The sequence below is a fragment of the Varanus komodoensis genome, unplaced genomic scaffold, assembly GCF_004798865.1.
Source record: "Varanus komodoensis strain SLA01 unplaced genomic scaffold, ASM479886v1 scaffold15, whole genome shotgun sequence".
Classification (NCBI taxonomy): Eukaryota; Metazoa; Chordata; class Lepidosauria; order Squamata; family Varanidae; genus Varanus; species Varanus komodoensis.
Window position 1 is genome coordinate 14030016 of NW_025335440.1, and position 17309 is coordinate 14047324.

General features: G+C 41.3%; 1 protein-coding gene across 1 annotated transcript in view; it reads right to left on the minus strand.

The window, feature by feature from the left end:
* PTPRN2 (protein tyrosine phosphatase receptor type N2) overlaps positions 1–17309 on the minus strand; it is a 548843-nt gene that overhangs the window by 399580 nt on the left and 131954 nt on the right. The window contains exon 10 of the mRNA XM_044425007.1: positions 5145–5224. Coding sequence (XP_044280942.1) covers positions 5145–5224 — 80 coding nt within the window. The remainder of the gene's footprint in view (positions 1–5144; positions 5225–17309) is intronic.

Here is a 17309-nt window from a genome sequence, read left to right on the forward strand (position 1 = left end):
AAACATTGGGAAATTGTACTGTGATGCCACTTAAGGAATGATGCCAAATGAGGCACCGTTGCACAAAAAATTAGCAGATGTTGCCTATGCATGCTTTAAAGTGATTCTTCAATCATTTATAGCTTTATAATGTGCTTGTTATTCATCCAAAAAGTTTTGGCTGAATGTCCTCAAACACATATTTACAGGCAAACTTCCAAATACCTAGCAGGTGCAAACTGCCACAGCTTGACTGACCATAGGACATCTCTGCAGATTAAAACCATCTGAAATTCCACTATTCCATTTCAAATGAAGATTATCTATGCAGTCTTTTAACAAGAATCAACATCAGACTAACAGTTCAATATGCACTAATAAATCTCACCAATTTCAAATGAATTCATTTAAGAAATATATATCATGCTCCTCAGGAAAAGTACTCAGGACTAGGACAAAGGGCCCTTAGTTTTTGCCATAGATGGTGTAAGCCGATTGAGGAGCTCTTATATAGATTGCCCCATCTGTTTCATTGTGTCCAGTCTAGCTGCAATATCAAAAATACTTTTTGATGTTCCACGTTGCTCTACATGCTTTGAGGCAATTACTACCTGTTGTTTTAACTTCTGAATGATGTCTGCTATGAAGATACTATATCTCTCCAGTATTCTTGCTGACAAAAGAAAAGTAATTGTAAAGGACGCCCAGAAATTATCATGACATTGGAAGGGTGAAGAAGACAGTATAAACTTAGTCATTATGCTTAGAATGGCTGTATTGCATCATTATGGAAAACAATAATGGTAACAATATGTATTGCCCTTTAATTTGTACTAAAGATCAAGGGTCCCATGCCTTTTTGGATCCATGACCATACTCAAATATTTGAGAAATGCTGTGGGCACCTCCACAAAATGTCTAGCTGTAGATTGTGCTGTATTTTGCAAAAACCTTAGTTTTGTGTCTACTGGACACCACAACAACTCTTTAATAAGTGATTAAGCTAATTGCTGGTGCTAATGCTTCTTTTAAATGTATGTTTTGCAACGTGCAGTAGTGGCTTCTTTGTGGAAGGAGGTTATTACATAGCTATATTGGCAACATCCTTAATATTCATTAATATACATGCTTTAAAATATTATTTACCTGCTTCATTGAAATTAACAAATAGTCAGTGGAAATGGATACTCTGCACACTTTTATCCACCAAAAGACTGCTTTTACAATACTGGGAAAAACACTCACTATACTATAATTCAATGGGATGGAGGACTTTACAAAGCCACATAGTGTATCTATATAGCATATCAACACACCTTCACAGCTTCAAATGGATAATTATTTGCATATTTAGGTCACTTCTGTTGAGGCCTAGGGTTAATTGTCAGAAATCCATATACAAATAGATGTGTGCATATTTAAAAGGGGAGGAAACAAATTTTAGATGCCTAAGGGCTCTACACTGGGGACATTTTAGCAAATGAAACTTGAGTTGCCTGCATGTGCCATGTGGTGGCTGCTGTCATCAGAACAAAATACAGTGGTACCTCAGCTCACGAACTTAATCCGTTTCAGGACTCTGGTTGCAACCTGAACTGGTCGTGAGCCAAGTCCAATTTCCCCATAAGGTTCAATGTAAATAAGATTAATCCATTCATAAATATTTTTAATCACAAAAATTTGAAACAAAGTAACAAAGAACAACAAAGTAACAAAGAACACTAACCTAGGTGGGTGGGAAGCTATTGTTTGGAGGGAGAGTCCAAACGATCATTGTGCAATAGCGATCATGCTCGGGGGGGTGGGGGAGATGGCCATGATTGCCATTGTGCCCGTGCAGGGAAGACGAGCGTGATCATGCTCGGGGGTGGAAGATGGGTGCAATGGCAATCATGCTTCAGGGGGCAAGATGGGCACGATGGCAATCACGCTCATGCAGGGAAAACAGGTGCGATCATGTTTGTGTGGCAACATGGCTGTGATTGTGGTCATCACCCAATGTGGAGTTTGCGAACTGAGGATTTTTTTTCTGAAATTTCTATTTGCAACCTGATTTGGTTGTGAACTGAGACCTTTGTGAGCAGAGGTACCCCTGTACAGCATTCAACATATTTCAGGGCCATATGGATTGAATGTTTAACTTCTGGAAGAAATAAGGAAAAAATATAAAAATACAATAGTGACTTTGGGTGATTTGGGGTGGGATAATCATTATCATACACTGTCACCTTAATTATTGACCATATCAAGGCAATCTTAAGCTTATTGCTTCCTTAAAAAAACTTTTTGAAGAAAATGTATCACTAGGTGAAATAGCTTATGTGTTATATAATTTGTAAGCAGACAATTTAAGGAAAGGATTCCTAAAAGTAACTCCAATATGTGGAGCAATTGTGTAGGCTATAATTACACTTATGTCTCTGAAATCTATAGAACTGTCTCACAAAGAGAAAAAAAATCTTATTGAGAATAGTTGCCAAATTACATTTGGAAGAAAGAAAAGCAAATAAATGTTGCAAGCTTTGTCAGAGTGTATCTAACGTATTTTTTATAGTGTTTATGCTCCCACTTCATATGATATGGTCTGTAAGCAGAGAAGAGAGAAAGGAGATAGGGAGGATCTCCAAGGTCTATTTGTTTTAGTGGCAATCTTAAGGCAGGACATTTTTTCTTCTCTGCTAAGAGGGCACATGAAAGAGAAATGTTGCAAGATGGATAGTTCTTTGCATGTGCTACTTATTCCCTTAAATCAGTGATAAGGTCATCTAGATTGGCCTGCAACTCCCTCATCCCTCACCATTGGCTATGATGGTTAGGAGTTGCAGTTCAACAACATACTCTCTACCCCTTCCCTAAACTGTTACAGTCCAACACACAGTATGTAGTCCTCACCCAATGAATAAATTGTGGATCATCGGGGTTTGAGGATGGAAAGGGTGAGATTTCCTTTTATTTTTCTTCTATTCATTGACATTCAGTATTCATAAATTGCATGAGGCCATGAAACATGTGTGTTTTATTGTAGCATTTGTATAGGAAATGTTTCTCCAGCATCCTATATATGAAATTTCATACGTTGGCAGGAAGAAATGTTTGCTGATACACTCAATAACCTCTACTGTTCAGTGGATCTATAGAAAAAGTAGCAGCTATTCAAAATAACGCAGTTTAAACTGAGTGTAAACTGGTGAGATATATATACAAGTTAGTTTTATGACTCTACCAAATATTCAAACTAGAATTTCCCAAACAGATTAAACTTTCCTCAAGTACAATCTATTTCATAGCCAGCATCAAATTCCCAGTAGCTGTTCTATTACAAATAGAATTCCAAAATACAGAACAAAGAAAGAATGCTTTATACTACTTTTGTAGTTCAATTACTTTATAGCACAAGAACACAATTTTTTACCCAACAAGCCTAATCCTGCTTACCAGGCATGTATTATGGGTTGCTTGATGCATAGTATTTCCTCTTAGTCTCAAGCAGTCAGAAAAACCAGGTGGTTTAATCAAGCCCCTGGGAGGCTGCCCTACATGGCTGCTGGGCTGTTTAATCAATGGGTTATAAGCTGTACTGGCTGGCTATAAATAAAATTGTTGGGATACATGCAAGATACCCCAAAGAGAACATCTGTAGCAATATAAATTCATAAATAGAAAGGTCAATGTTAGCTAAATTTTAAAAATTAATTGGTTTCATCCAGTGTATGTATTTAAAGACAAAACACACACAAACATAATCCAGCCAGAGCTGAGCCCATTCAAATACCATTTCCACAGGATTTCAATGGGAAAGTTGAGCACATATTTTAAGTTTTCCCCAGTGTAATTACGGGCAACTAAAAGCAATTTATTTTTATTCCATAGTGCCCCATGCTGCAGAGCATCATGATTATGAATATAAGCTTGTAAAAGAGATGTACATCCAGGATGAGGATAAAATGTCTACTGCCTTGTAAGTTTCTTGTATATTCACACTCTACTATGCAATATGTTCCATTGGTACAATATCTGAAAAGGTGGTCCAAATGTATCTTTGTTGAACTATCTCTAGTCATACTGGTACATATGTTTGAGAAATAGTTTACCTTGGGATATTTACTTCCATTTCCTGGAGTACTGCAACTGTAGAATGCCTAACAGCTCAGACATGCATGGTAAGTAAAAACTGAGATTATCATAGCACTGCAGCCCTGGTGTAGTAATTTTGCTATGAGGAAGTCCCATGTTTAATAAAGCCATATAAGCTATAATGTTAAACCATATTTGTTCTTACTCATTAAAAAGCTCTTTTTTGGTTACCTTAGATACAGTTACATTTCTAGGCAAAAAGATGGCAAGGAAAATGGATCTAGGCAAACTGGACAATCTCATTAGTAATTTGGAGATTGACAGAGACAGGTTATGATGGACATGAAATATTAAAATAAGGAAATAACATCTTTGTCAAAACTTAATCATTTAATGTGCTATTGTTACACAAGTCAGCATAAGGTATGATAGGGTGAGGTGGGAGGAACAGCAACCTTTTAATTCACCTAGAGCAGGAAAAAAAATACCAAAAATAAAGCCTTGGACCAGTCCTGCCTAGGTAACTAAATTCCAGACAGGATTTCTGGCAGACAAAATAATTTGCAATAAAGGCTAGAGTTAAAAATGTCAATAAGCAACTCTGCAGTGCCTTGCCGTGACTCTTTTGCAGCAGCACTTTTAGTTATAGATCTATGGTGATTGAAAGTTCTTGTTTATTGGAATTGTCAAATTAACTTGACAGCATAAACACATTTGCAATCTATTCCAAAGTCCAGAAATAAAGCCTTAATTATAGTAATACTCCTTCTGAGTCATACTAGTTGGGAGTCACTAATGTCAACTATTCACTTAAGAACAGTAAGTTTTCTTTCTTTCAGACAGAACACTGTGGTCTCTCCATCATTCTATGTTTAATTCAGTTCTTTCATAAACAAGGAAGAGTCAGGCAGTTTTGACTGAGTAAGAAAAGTTATGCTTCCATTTTCCATTTGAATTATCCCTACTTCAAATGTCTATTTCATTAAATGTCAATCATCTGGTGAAAAGGAGTCTTCTTGTTACTTGGGACTGTCTTTCCAAACTCATTGGTGGGTGGTGAAACGTTTATGTAGGACAATAAAGAGTCTTACCTGCTGCTTTGGCAACATCAGCAGTGGTGACATTGAGGGCATTTGAGCGCACTTGGAAAGTCACAGCTGGGCCCAGCATGCTACAAAAATATTCAAACCAAGAGATTAGTAACCAAGAAAAACAGCATACATTATATATTCAAGATGATCTCTTCAATTTGCTTTATTAGGTTCAGCTATGATTTTATAAATTATTTTACATTTCACTCCCAAGCTAGGGAGCACATTCAATTTCATTACCAATGAAAATACTGAACAAAATTGAATCATTCTATTTTCATTCATTTACAAACCAAATGCCAAGAGCAGCCTTCTTCAACCTGGTGCCCTCCAGATGTCATTGGATTGAATTCAGGGTCTGCCTATTGTGCAAGGAAGGGGCCTTCTGCAGGAGAAGGATTTCATTCATAGAAGGTCCTTTGCCCAATTTGGGGTATCTTATCTCCACCCATACTACAACTTACCCATTCAGCAGACTCTCCTATTTCTTTGCATAGCATTTCCAGAGTGCTATACGAGTTGCTGCAGGGAGGAATGTATGGAAAAGTCTACTTCCATCAGTACAGTTGTTGCAGCATAAATTTGAATCCAGCTCTTGGAACATAACACTGAAAAGCACTGAAAACACTTGGAAGAACTGAATGGAGTTGCCATGGACACGGCATGTTGGAGGGCTTTCTTTCATATGGTCATCCTAACTTGGAGAAGACTTCACAACACATTAACAACACTATCCAACATGATAAAGGACAGAGTGCAGATTTCAGTGTATTTTTTACTGCCAGAACTACACAGAACTCTGCCTCATGTTAATTCTAGTAACAGTAGCATCTAAATAATGCATATGAAAATATGTAACCAGAAGAAAAAAATAGAAGAAATGGGCAAAAAGGATCTCACCCATGGAAAGCCTTGCTGAGAAAGGTATTTATATTGGTGGCAGTGGCATACCAGATACTGCACTGTCACTTCAGCTGCCACAAACAGCTAATATTAATTACTATTAAATTGTGTGAACCCTGGCTAATATTAATTACAATTATTTCAACAATGTTCTTAAATACTAATTTGCATTGAAGTGCATACTACTGTTTGCAACCCTGTTCATTTCACTACAAACAAACTATTCTTACATAGAATAGTACGAACATTCTTCCCGATCCGGCTGACTAGTAAAGAGTGTTGCCTCCTTTGGGCCAGTTTACATCACACACCAATCCAACAAATTGTGCAGATGAAAAACTGGTTATAAATACAAATCCATGACGCCTAGCTGGTCAAATTAATCATAACACCCAAGAAATATTGCTACATATTTGCAATGTCAAGTAAAGGAACTTAATCATATTTGAGAATTACATTGTACTGCCAGCTACAATCATTCAAATTTTCAAGAAAACATTTTTCATTTTCATGGATTTTACAAAGAAAATACTCCATTTCACAAGGTAAATGCTCCAGGCCTATGCTGAGATGAACGCACAGAGCAAGGATAGTAGGAAATCAATCCTGCCTATTCAAAATGCAGTGTTACCTTTTAAAAGGCAACTCACAGCATATTACACTGGAAAATATTACATGAACTTATAAAGTGAAACACTTCATGCTACCTTGAAAAAGCAACCCATTTCTTGCTTATTTAAAAACAAACATCTGAAAGATGTCACCATTTCTTTCTACTATGAGTTACTGGCTTATGCTTAATTTATCAAGGAGGACATCAATACTGAAATTATTTGATTCCAGTTGAATGCTATTATCCTTCCTTCCCCAGTTTTATCCTTTTGAACACCACACATTGGGAATAAATTTCAGCAATTATCATAATCATCAGTATTATTACTCTAATTCTCACATGGAAGAGCAGGTTGCTTACCTGTAACTGATGTTCTTCGAGTGGCCATCTGTGCAGTCACACATATGGGTTCTGCGCCTGCGTAGTGCCTTTGGCCGGAAGATTAACAGCTAATGGTCTTTGGCGGGAACTCCACTCCCCCTCCCCGCTAGCATTATATAAGGAGCGGAGTGTCCACCATTTTCCAGTCTTTGAAAAACCGACGTTTGTTCTTATAATAAGGTTTGTCAGTATGACAAGATAGCCAAATTCAATAGTGGTATGACACATAGCAAAGAGATCATAGTATCGAAAGAAATAGTCGGACCACCCATGACACCAAGTGGAGTCAGAGGGTGGGTTGTGACTGCACAGATGGCCACTCAAAGAACATCAGTTACAGGTAAGCAACCTGCTCTTCTTCGTCGTGGCCTCTGTGCATTACACATATGGGTAGAATAACAAGCTTACCCCAAATGGAGGAGGGAGGTGACATCACGAAGGACAGAAGAAAGGACAGCTCTGCCAAAAGAGCAATCCTGCCTGGCATGGACATCGAGCCTATAATGTCTGGCGAAGGTACATGGGGTAGCCCAAATGGCTGCCCTGCACACATCTTCTATCGGGACCCCTGATGCAAAGGCCGAAGAAGCAGCAACAGCTCTTGTAGAATGACCTCTTGGAGTAGATGGCAAGTCCAACTTAGCTAACTGATAAGACAGGACAATTGTATTTACTATCCATTTCGAAAGACGTTGTGAAGTGACTAGACAGCCTTGGTCATGTTCCAAATATTTCACAAAAAGTCTATTGGAATGCTGAACAGACTCAGTCCTGGACCTATAAAAGGCTAAGCAACGACGAACGTCCAGCATATGTAGAGATCGCTCTATTGGGTTCGAAGGGGTCGGAAAGAATGCCGGTAAAACAATCTCCTGTTGCATGTGAAACAAAGTAGCGACTTTCGGAAGGAAAGACGGATCCAGCCAAAGAACCATTTTTTCCTTATGAAAATTTAGAAAAGGGGGGTCTACCCGAAGGGCGCAGAGTTCCGAGGATCTACGGGCTGAAGTCACTGCAACAAGGAAGGCAGTCTTCCATGAAGCAAGGCGTAGATCGATCGTCGCCATGGGTTCGAAAGGTGATCGAGTCAGCGCTTGTAAAACCACCGAAAGACTCCAGGTGGGCATTAGAGGTCTTATAGTTGGATGCAGATTACTCAATCCTCTCAAAAATCTTTTAATCAGAGGTTGAGCAAAAATGGAGAGACCATGTATAGTTTCCCGGTAATGTGAAATCGCTGCTGTATAAACTTTTATGGACGAAGGTTTGAGTCCAGACTGATGCAATTCAAAGAGAAACTGAAGTATCTGTGAAACAGAAGCCGAGGAGGCCGGAAACGAGTGTAAATTGGCAAAGTTAGAGAATCTCTGCCATTTTGCCGCGTACGACTTCCTAGTAGATGGTCGTAGCGCAGATTCGAGAATATACTGTAGGTCTGGGTGTAGACTCTGCTGAGCAGGAATGGCCGGGACGGTTGGTGGTGTCGATACCGATGTATCGCAGCTGGTCATCGTATCCTCCATGCAGTCAGTTTCAGCGACAGCAAGTCTGGGTGGCGGATCGTGCCCTCCCTCTGCGTAAAGAGATAAGGAAGAAGAGGGAGTTGGAGAAATTCTTCTTGGAAGACATGAAGGAGAGTTGAGAACCATGGCTGGCGTGGCCACCAGGGGGTGATCAGTAGCCCTGTGGCCCCTTCGTGAATGATCTTTGCCAACACTCTCATGATGAGTGGGATCGGAAGGAAAGCATAAAAAGTCATATTTGTCCAGGGGATCATGAAAGCGTCCCCGAGCGAGTCCTGACCCATCCCCACTCTGGAACAATAGGCCGTGCATGCCCTGTTCTGTTGTGTGGCAAACAGGTCGGTGTCTGGCTGGCCCCATCGGTGAAACAGCATGTCGCGAACCCAATGGTCTAGCTCCCATTCATGTGACCACGACATATGTCTGCTCAAGAGATCTGTGTCTGTATTTTCTGTGCCCACAAGGTGAACTGCTAGTAGAGTGATACCTCTCGGTATGCACCAGTCCCAAATCTGCATGGCCAGTCAGGCTAGTTTCCGGGATCGGGTTCCCCCTTGTTTGTTCAAATAAAAGACCATCGCCATGTTGTCTGAGGTCACCTGGACAACCTGGTGTAGAAGCACATCCTCGAATGATTGTAGGGCTTTGAAAACGGCAAGAAGTTCCAGAAAATTGATATGGTTCCTGCAATCCCGGTGACTCCATTTCCCCTGGGTACGTAGATCGGAGCAAACTGTTCCCCATCGCATACCATCCCAGCAGGGACGCATTGGTGCCGAGGGTTACTGTAGGGTACCGGGGTCGAAACGGAATGCCTACAGTCAGATTGGCTTGGTCTATCCCCCATAACAGGGACTGAAGAACGGAAGCCGGGAGTCGAATCCGTTTGGTAGGTGGATCTGTCTGTGGTCGAAACATTCCGTTAAAGAACAGTTGAAGGGGACGTAGCCTGAGTTTGCATGCAGAACCACAGCGATGGAAACAGACATGTGTCCCAACAGGCTCTGAATAGACCGGGTGGGGACGGTTCTTGCTTGTCGAATCCGAGCGATGCACTGAGCAATCGCATGCCGTCTGTCCCAAGAAAGGAAGGCTCTTGCCAACGTCGAATCCAGCCAGGCTCCAATAAAGTTGATCACCTGCGTAGGGAGAAGGGAAGATTTCTGTTGATTAATACAGAGTCCGAGATCGTGCAATAGAGCACATGTAAACTCAACAGCAGACGAAAATCCTGCTTCTGTGTCGGAGACCAGCAACCAATCATCAAGGTACGGGTATATCCGAATTCCACGTAATCGAAGGTGTGCACAGACAGGAGCCATACACTTCGTAAAAATCCGTGGTGCAGTGGCTAATCCAAATGGTAGCACATTGAATTCGTAGATTTCAGAGTCCACTGCAAAACGAAGGAAACACCTATAACTTGGATGTATTGAAATATGAAAATAGGCATCCTTCAGATCCAATGAGGCACACCAATCCCCTCTTCCCAGTAATGGGAGAATACTTTGAAGTGTGGTCATCCAAAACTTCTTTGGTGTTATGAATCTATTGAGAGCTCTCAAGTCCAATATTGGTCTGAGACCCACATCTCGTTTCGGGACCGTAAAGTATCTGGAATAGAACCCGTGGAATCCCTCTGATAACGACAGGCGACGAATAGCTCCTTTAGCAAGGAGTTGGTGAATCTCGTCTAACAGTACCAAGGAGTCGGAGTATAGCGGATAGGATTCGGTGATGGCACAATGTCGGATTCGATTCCATATCCGTGCTGAATGATAGATAACACCCACCCATCAGATGTGATGGACTCCCAAATGGAGAGCTGACTCTTCAGTCGATCCCCAAATGAGAGGGGGGAGGGTAGAGTTGGAATGGGAGGAGAGGTTCGCTCGTTGCATCAGCGCTGTCGCCTGTCCGTATCAAAGCGGCGGCGGCCCTGTTGGAAGCGCTGGGGTGGTTGTTGCCTGCGACGCTGCTGACGTTGATGCGGTTGCTGTTGCCGAGGCGGAAATTGTTGACGGTACTGTGGACGTGACCATGACCACTTACGTCAGGGTAGAGATTGCAATTCCATACGACGGGCCGTCATCCTTGATTCATGGATTTTCTTCAATTTGCTATCCATCCTCGCATGGAAGAGACCGGAACCGTCGAACGGCATCTCCTCAATTCTCCGCTTCATCTTGTTCGGAAAATTGCAATTACGCAACCAGGCGTGTCTGCGGAGGGAAATGGCACTGACCAGCAACCTCAAATCAGAGTCCATGTGGTGCCTCGCGGTGGAAAGCTGTTGCACTGCCACTTGCATAGCTTCCTTAACAAAAGTCTTAGCAAGTTCGCCCTGGTTTCCTGGGAGGGTATCGATGATGGCGTCCAGGCGTTGCATAAGGAAATACTGGTAATGCGCCAGGGTTGCTTCTTAATTAGAAATTCGTAAACCAAGGCCCGAAGCTGTGTATACCCGGGGGGTGAGCTAATCAACCTTTCTGCCCTCTTTGTCACGAGGCGAGGTGTGTCCACGAGCTTCCCGACCCTGCGAGGATTCTACAACAACCGAATTCGGCTTGGGGTGATGGAGAAGAAACGGGATGTCCTCTTCCCGCACCCAATACATGGACTTGTATTTACGAGAAGTCAGTTGTGGGTGAGCTGGGAGGTCCCATGGCTGGGTCATTGCCTGCCGTAAGGTCATAATAAACGGCAAGGCAATAGATGTGGATCGTTCGCCCCTGACCACATCATAAAAATGATTGGTGCTTGGTCCCGGCTGTTGGTGGGCTTCTATATCGAGCGATCTCACTAGTCTGGCCATCAGATCATTAAACGATATATACGGTTCCTCGGGCAACCCCGGGCCCTGAGAAGCAACCGCTGCATCCGGCGAGGTCGAGTCAGCCTCAGACTCGTCGGATTCCATCCAGTAGGGGGGTGGTACACTGGAGGAAGAATCTCCTGGTGACTCAGCCACTTTCTTTAGATGAGGCCCTCGGGGCGTCTCTGGGCGTTGAATGGAAATGTTCCCAAAGCGCTGGTGGCGAAGATTGTCCCCTGGAGGTCGGATAATAGGCTACGGAGTGGTACTCTTCCCGTCTCGGAGCGGAGGAGTACCTGGAGTGGTACCAATCATCAGACCTCGCATCCGAGGAATGGCTCCTATGGCTTCTCGAAGGGGAGATGGCGATCTCAGTATCCATCGGGATTGGAGGCATCGGGGTTGGTGATCGAGCTCTAGGTGGAGAATCTCGTATTTCCCCATCAAAGATGGAACCACGCCTTGAATCCAGAATGGGTTCGGCTGTCGGTCGGCACGATGAGCCCGGTGGGGTAACCCTCATAGCCGCCTGGATGGTTGGGACTGAGGGGGTCGGTTCTGAAGCAGGGATCGGAATCGAGGAAGAGGCCGAGCCCAAGTGGCGGTGTTTTACCTGCTCGGGGTTCTTCGGCTTCTTAACCAGCTTGCCCATCTTATCTTTCTTGGCCTTCTTATGCACAGGATATTTATCTGAGTCCCTGTGCTTTCTTTTTTCCTTTTGTTTCCTTGTCAGGGAAACAGACCGGTCGGCCATGGTATGAGCGCCTTCTTCAGAAGGGCGTGAGGGCGGAGCAATGGAGGAAGAGGCCGGGCATTGCGGCAGGTCAGCCAAAGTTGGACGGCCTTCGGGTGGGGCCACAACAGTGGAAGGCTTAGCCACCAGCCGGTCCGATTGGAGGAGAGCCTGGTCCCATAAGAGTCTGCGGAGGCGGTTCTCCCTGTTCTTCCTCGCCTGTTTAGAGAAGGCCAAACAATGGCCGCACTTATCGGTTCTGTGCCCTTCCTCCAAACAAAGGAGGCACAGATCATGCGGGCCCGTGGCGGGCATTTTGGAGCTGCATTTTCCGCACTTGCGGAACACCGCCCGTTGCGCCATCGTAGAAAGAAGAAAAAAAGGAGATAGTAAAGCGGGAAAGTAATATTTTTGGTTTTTTTGTTTTTTGTTTATAGGAACGATAAAGAGGAAAAAATGGTGCAAAGTTAAGAAGAAATATAAGTGAAGTACTAACAACAAGAACAAGGGATACAAACTTGGTAGGAAAAAGGAGAGATTTTCGAACAAGCAAGAAGGTAAGTAATAATCTTAGCGAGAGCGAAGCGGCATGAGGCACAACGAATGGCGGTTGCAAAGACTGGAAAATGGCGGACATTCCGCTCCTTATATATAGCGGGGAGGGGGAGCGGAGTTCCTGCCAAAGACCGTTAGCTGTTAATCTTCCGGCCAAAGGCACTGCACAGGCGCAGAACCCATATGTGTTCTGCGCCTGCGACGAAGAAGAATGGAGTCATATTATTTCTCATCAATGAATGTACAAAGTGAAAGACAACCAGGAGACAGAGTTGTGACATAATCAATACAACAATGCATGCATCATTTCCACTTATAGGCCTGCAATTATTTTTAAATGAAAGCATTTAAATTTTTATTGATTATATAATAAACTTCATATGACTACACTTCTTCCTCTCTTAGATATTTATTAGCGAAATATAAAGAAAAATGATAGTGAAATTACATTACAGTCTGCCATATACCTTAGTGGAAAAAGAGTTGAGAAGCTAGTGCTGTGTTATGTCTACTGTGAGCCACAAGGTCCAAAAATTAAGGCAGAAGGAAATAAATTTATTTGGAAATGATATCCTATGTAATGTAAATGTAGTCAACATCCCTACATTTTAACAGTTGTGTAGAAGAAAACTGGTGTAGTTTTTCTCACTACTGCATTGCAAACATCACCTGCTAAAAATGTATGTTCTGTACAGCCATTATGTATAGGTATCCTCTTCTCCTTTATAACTGGTTATACACTATTAACAATACACTAAAGCATTGAGATGCACTGATAATCAATGAATCAGTCCTGTTAAAAGCCCAGATTTTAAAAAGAGATGTGGACAACATAAATGCCTTCCTAATAATCTGTTTTAAATTTATGAGCTGCTATGAAGGAATCAATGTGATAATACACTTCTAAAAATCCAGCCCACTAATGTTTGAGCTATTTTCAGAAATTAAAGTTGTTACAATCTGAGCACCCTATATACTATTTAATGTTAAGTTTCTGGAAGAAGGGATAGAATCATGGAAGAGTACAGTTAGAAGGCACCAAGAAGACCATTGGGGTTGTCCTTGCTCAGTGCAGGATTCCATGTGAAACTGTCCCTCTCAGATGGCTGGCTATCCAACTGCAGTTTGGATGCCTCTAGTGTGGGACAGCCTACAAACTCCTTAGGTAATTTGTTCTGTTGTCATATTGCTTCAACTGTCAGGAATTTTGCTCTACTGTTGTCAATCCTTATTTGCATTAGCCTTAGGCCTTAGCATATATAATATAAATGTTTAACAATAACATAACATAACATAACAGCAGATAAGAGGTACAAAGCTAAAATTGCCTTAAAACTTTCTATAATTTGTATTAGGTAGTAATAAGAAAGTTATTGGATAATTCATTATACATAGCCTCTCAGGAACTATAGAAGTTGAAACTCTGAAACAAATTTAGACCTTATTTCAATAGCACTGGCTAGGAATCTTGCAGTTTTCCTCATAACCTGGTCAGATATGCAGAAGCAGGTTGCCCTGGAACAGGTAGCAGTAAGGGAGTAATCACCTCAAGCCTTACATCTTTATAAAAATTGCACAATAATAATAATACATGAGCTGCTGTTTCAATATGGTCATCTCTACATGTACATAAGCAATTTCCCAAGGAGATTTGTTTAAACTGAACCTCAACTGTCAGGAAGTTCTTCTTGCTTTCAGCCAGAATCTCGCTTCCTATAACTTGAGCTTGTTATTTTTCGTCCTGCAATCTGCGATGACTGAGAAGAGATCCTGGCCTTCCTCATTCTCGGAAAAGAATAGCTGCATAATAGAACTGGGTGGTAGCTAAAAATATAGCTATCAATATATTAATATATATAGCTACAGTCCATTTTCAATGGCAGAATGGCTACACTATTTAATATTACAAATTATATTATTTGTAATCCATATAAATTGGAGCCTATTCTGCTAATTTACCCATAGTACTTCACTTTTTTCATTCTGCATATACAAAAACAAGTTTTAACATAAATTTCCCATAATTATATTAGTGAATGGCTGATATCTTTTGCTGTTACCTGGTGCAGCTCAACACAATGCCATTTTGGGTATTAGAATTCTTCAGAATTCCCATTCCCTGAAGTTCTTAGGTATCTAACATGCATCATTTAGAGATGGAGGGAAAGTTTGAATTGGGAAAATTGTAATATTACTTTTCCCATTTCAAAGCCTTACACCTAATACAAAGTGAATACAGGCCCCTGCAAACATGGGCCCGTGGTTGAATTGGCTCATATAGGTTGTTAGCACAATTGGCATTAGCCAATTTTTCCTCTTTCTCTTACCATCTTTCTTCCTCCCTGGCCTGCCAGTCTTCCCAGCTCTGCTTCTTCCTTTACTCTGGAGTCCTCATTCTGCCTCTTTCCAATATCAGAGTGTTGCAATAACAATCCCAGGTGCAAGGGGACTTGGAGGATTATGTTTTCCAGGGCTCCACCCTTGTATAAAGAAGGGTGGAATAAGTGATGTGAGAAAAGAGATGAATGGGACCATATACAGTGGTCCTTATCTCTGCACAGGTATTTAGGGCAGCACATCATGTTCACTGCCCCTGTCCCCACTGTCACATTCACACTAACCATCCCTGCTTCCCTCCCATGTTGGAGGAACATGTCTGAAGGGGAGGACTGACTCTACATCTCATGGCAGTACAGATCAACGTACGGCATTCTAAATCAGAGGGAAGAAGGGTGGTATCCATGCCATATGGTTTCATGCTTCAGACATTTTTCCTCCAGCATGTGGAAATCCATAGGGCTGCATGTGTGGAAGACCATATGTTATCTTTTGTAGATGTCAATCTTCAATTTGAAGGGCTGTCCTCCATTCTGAAGGTATTCTCTATTTGAATGATTGTCCAGACAGTGTCCAATTTAAAGAGATTAAATAAAAAAGAACTGGGCCTTGAAGCTGTCCTTCAACGGCAACTGGACAATAGACTAAGTAAGATACCAGTTTATTTAAAATACAATTATTTATTTTTATAAGTATGGATATAAATTAGTACATCCCAGTTTAATGAAAGCTGGATTCCTCTTTTCTCAATGATGTATTTCTTCGCGTTGAGTGATTCAGAAGTGGCAATCTAGATGGAATAATGGGCCTAGAGAGCAAATACCTTTTCTCCCCTTATTGCACGAAATATAGAACAGCTGAATAAAGTCCTCCTATCTTGACTATCACTTCCTTTCTTCCTTCCCCATTTCTTGTTTCACAGATTATACGTAGGGTTGCTCTGGGAGCCATTCTGGCTGAGGTACGTGATAAAAATACTTTAAATAAATCAGTAAAAATACAGTAAAGAGACTTTGATTCATGTTTGTCAGAGGTAAATAAACTTTTTCTGAAAGACAATAATTCCCTAACTGTATGACTTTTTTAAGGGCAAACCCAGCTATCCTGTTAGTTCATCCACAGAGATTTCTAATGATGCATAGGAAATTGAGTTTTGTCATCTATATAATAATTGAATTTAGCTCCTGAAGAGATTCATTTTTCTTCCATCTGAAATCACATGGGTTTTAAAGTCAGTTACTTTTACAAAAGTGGGAAAAGATGGAAATAACCAGAGAGGATTGGAGGAATATGAGGAGGAGTTAGATGCTTGGTGATGGCTGAACTACCTTTTGCTTTTCTTGCCAGTGCAGAGATTATGTATAAGATATATTTGAGGATATAATGTGGATTTACAGGTCAGAAACTAGGCAAATACCAACTGAATGTTTTCTGTTTTAATAAGAAGCTGCTGGAAGTTCTGTCATAAGAGAACTGATAGATAACTTCATGTTTGTTAATCTTTAAGTTTCATTTGTAAACCACCACAGTCAGATATGAGTCCAAAGAGAGGTGACAATTATTTCTCACAAGCAGCGCCTGCACTGGTGGCACTTACACAACAGAGAAGATACATTCTTCTAGGCTGTGAAGTCAGTTTGTACCCTGAAAACTGTTGCATCAGATTTCAAGTGGTAACTGTGACATAGTCAAATTGGAGAAGGTTCAGCTGAAATGAAATACAACAAGAAGCATAAAACTCCCATTCCCTAAATTTTCAAGCTGAGTTAAATAAACTGCTTTTCTACCATTCTCACCCCAGCTGCTGATATTTCCTTGGACATTCATCCTTACACCCAACACATGCTTTGTGTCATAACTGATCAGTATGATGAAGTGGAAACACCATGTATCACAGCAGTGTTTAAGTTCTGGATGAGTGGATTTTATTAAATGGATGATTGGGCTTTTCAGGTAATACCAATATAGTAAGACCATGACCACCACCAAAAGCTTTGTTTCCATTTGCTGACATGCTGAGTCAAGTACACACACTGCTATCAAAAATTATTAGGCATAGGAAAGCAATTAGATGTAAATGCTTTGCCCTGTTATCCACCAGCCCAAACAAAATTATTTATACATGATTTTCACCCTAATCCTAAATGCATTTGTTTAGCTGAGTGATTTAAATGGAGTTCCAAACAAGTGCTTGGGATACAGATGTGTGTGCAAAAAGATCACAAGTTCTAATTTTACTCATTGTCACAACAACCCACAAATGCAGAACTGAAAGGAGATAAAGGAAGAAACCTCATAATGCTGG